The following is a 2915-nucleotide window of genomic DNA, read 5'->3' as shown; positions in this document are numbered from 1 at the left end:
GGGGGATCATCAGGGAGTTGAAGTAGACTGGAGGTGGATTGATCCTGTCTGGTGACTGCAGGTAGAATGATCCAGCTCACGTCACTGATGTAGAACAGGTCGGTGTGTTTTTGCATTAACCTCTAAATGTAACTGTTTTTGACGTTCTTAGATCAGATTCTCCTGGACACTGTGCCAAATATGGTAGCTACTCCTTGATTGAGGATCGGATTAACAAAGTTTTGGATGTTCAACTTGTCCAAGTAAGTTGATGTCACACAGAAATCTTGTGTCTGATTTAGTTACTGATATTACTGATACTGTTCAGTAATAATCAATTGATTTTACAGAGCTCAGAAGTCTCAAGCAGCTCTTGGTGTGAGCTAGAGGGTCTAAAGCGGAGTATGCAGTTCCTGATGGACTAAGACATGCAAGTGTCTGCTCTGATAACAGACAGAAATCGGCAGGTAATTATGCTAGGAGAGATCTAAAGCTGAACAGTATTGACATGCACAGTATCACTCAAAATAAATTCTAAATTCTATAAAATCAATTTGTGTGTTCTTTGTTTAAGGTTGCCAAGTGGGTACGTGAGAAAATGTGTTCAGAAGGAACAAGGCATTTCTTTGACATCTGGCATATTGGGAAAAGTATGTATTGTGATGTTGGTAGTTCTATATAACAGACTTGTTTTTTGTAGTTAAGTTCACTTTCCTAATAATTAGTTTGCTCTGCTCTGTTTTTCTGCTCTGGAACAGGTGTACAGAAAGCACTGGATGCTGCTGCAAAAGAGAGGGACTGTGAGGATCTGAAACTATGGAGGCCAGCCATTATCAACCATCTCTACTGGACCGCAGCTTCCACCCCTACAGGAGATCCAGATGAGATGCAGGCAAAATGGCAGAGTATGATAAATCATGTACAGGACATACATGAACACAGCATTCCTGCATTTACTAGCTGCGCACATCCACCGTTGGAAGGAGAGGCAAGAAACAAGGAGTGGCTTGAACCAGGTACAACATAGTAGCCTATGTTAAAAGATGTCAAATGTTTTGAGGCTAAACTTTTTTCAGTGCTTGTTAAGTTTAGTTTGGTTTTATCAATACGTAACCCCATGTGTACTAATAATTACTTGTGTTATGAAATGCAACAGACTATATGACAGAACATGTTTTATTCAGGATCACCAGCAGCCACTAAACTGGAGAGTGTAGCTGCCAGGAAAGCACTGGTAAAGGATATTCGACAATTGTCACCTCAGCATCAGACATTCTCCCCGGAGGCATACCATTCCCTCATTCTGCACTTTGCTCCCAAACACACTGGCTTTTCTTTTCTTGGGATGTACAGCAGGTAGTGTTATCACTTAAGTATCGATACTAATAAAATCAGGTATTTTTTTTAGTGCTGGGCAACGATTAATCGCATCCAAAATAAAAGTTTGTTTACATAATATATGTGTGTGTACTGTGTATAAATATTTTTTATATATATAAATACACACATATGCATGTATATATTTAAGAAAATATGTTATTTATATACAAAACATTATATTTGTATATAATATTAATTATGTATAAATATATATACAGTATATACATGCAAATGTTTCTTAAATATATACATGCATATGTGTATATTTATATATAAAAAAATATTATACACAGTACACACACATATATATTATGTAAACACAAACTTTTATTTTGGATGCGATCAATCGTTGCCCAGTAAAAAAAAAAAAAAATCAGGATATTGCAATACTTGTATAGCGGACCAAAATGTTATTGATTGATAACAGCATTACATATTGTTTGCAAAAAAATATTTGCAAAGTTGAGTCATTGTCTTAACCCCATTGAACTGAAAACATTAACGTCATGTATTTCTGTTGCTTTTCACTGCATTGGGTTAGCTTTGGAGACCTAATGTTCTATCTACTTATCTCCTATAGACTTCTCTTGGCAGCCCTACATTTCAATAGTAATGGCAACAGAGATGTAGCTCGAACCAGTGAGGGTGAGGCACGCTACGCCGTTCGCTACCCGCGGTTTCGGAAAGGTGGCTGGGTAGTCCACCCCATCAAGGAGAAACCATCTTACGGTTAGTAGTTTCACTTAGTTTCTCAATATATTTTTTTATGTGAGTCAACCATGTTATTAAATGTGTTCTAAACATCTCTCCTCAAGGATACGCAACAAATCTGATGGTCTCTCTGGTAGAGGAATACTCCAAGTCACCACAGGCCCTACAAGAAAGCAGTGCTGTCTTGACCTCTGCTGCCCCGCCCCCCCTCACCAATTCCCTCCAGAAGGTTCCCAAGGATGAGGCAGTCAGCCTCCATCTCGCACGACACTCGCGTTTTAACACGTAATAAAAGATAACTTTGACCAATACAGTTTGTTTCACTATGAATTTATTAATCGTCTTCCAAGTGGGGCCACTGGAAACCTTTGTACGTGTGTCCCTCCTCTGCAAACTGCCTCCTTATTGCTGACACAACACATGAAGGTATGGCTTTCCTAATGTCCCTGCCTAGTATTCCGTAAGCCCAGCGGACAACCTGCCTGTATGCTTAGTATCGGAACTGCCTGTGGTGGAGATTGGGACCTAATTACATTTTGATCATACCATGTTTTCATAGTAAACAATTCCAATGGTAAATATTGAATGTCCTGTTGGCTGATATTCTACTGTACTACACAACACCAAAGTTGTGTTTATAGTGAGTATATGGAAACCACTGAGTTTAAAAACCTGCTTAACAGGATTTACTATTTTGGTGTAGAAAAGCTGGTTCTTAAATTGCAGTGTGAAATGATTTTTGCTCAAAACATACTCTGGCCTGCTGGCTTGGAGATGGCCATGCTCCTGTCTGAAGTTCAAGTATGCTATCTGCAGCACAAAAGGATTCGTGCAGGATGCTTCAA

At 38.9% G+C, this 2915-nt stretch overlaps 1 protein-coding gene across 1 annotated transcript; it reads left to right on the top strand.

The window, feature by feature from the left end:
* The first annotated feature begins 1274 nt into the window (after positions 1-1274).
* On the top strand, positions 1275-2479 carry LOC143713501 (uncharacterized). The gene is made up of 3 exons (XM_077204850.1): positions 1275-1335; positions 1940-2088; positions 2175-2479. Exons 1-3 carry the CDS (start codon positions 1325-1327, stop codon positions 2357-2359), a joined length of 345 nt encoding a protein of 114 aa, XP_077060965.1. The 5' UTR covers positions 1275-1324; the 3' UTR covers positions 2360-2479.
* The last annotated feature ends 436 nt before the right edge of the window (positions 2480-2915 follow it).

Source organism: Siphateles boraxobius, unplaced genomic scaffold (genome assembly GCF_051911475.1).
Source record: "Siphateles boraxobius isolate OS27281-9 unplaced genomic scaffold, OSU_SipBor_1 12, whole genome shotgun sequence".
NCBI classification, from domain to species: domain Eukaryota; kingdom Metazoa; phylum Chordata; class Actinopteri; order Cypriniformes; family Leuciscidae; genus Siphateles; species Siphateles boraxobius.
Note: the sequence above shows the minus strand (reverse complement) of the source record. Positions and strands in the feature narration are given on the sequence as shown.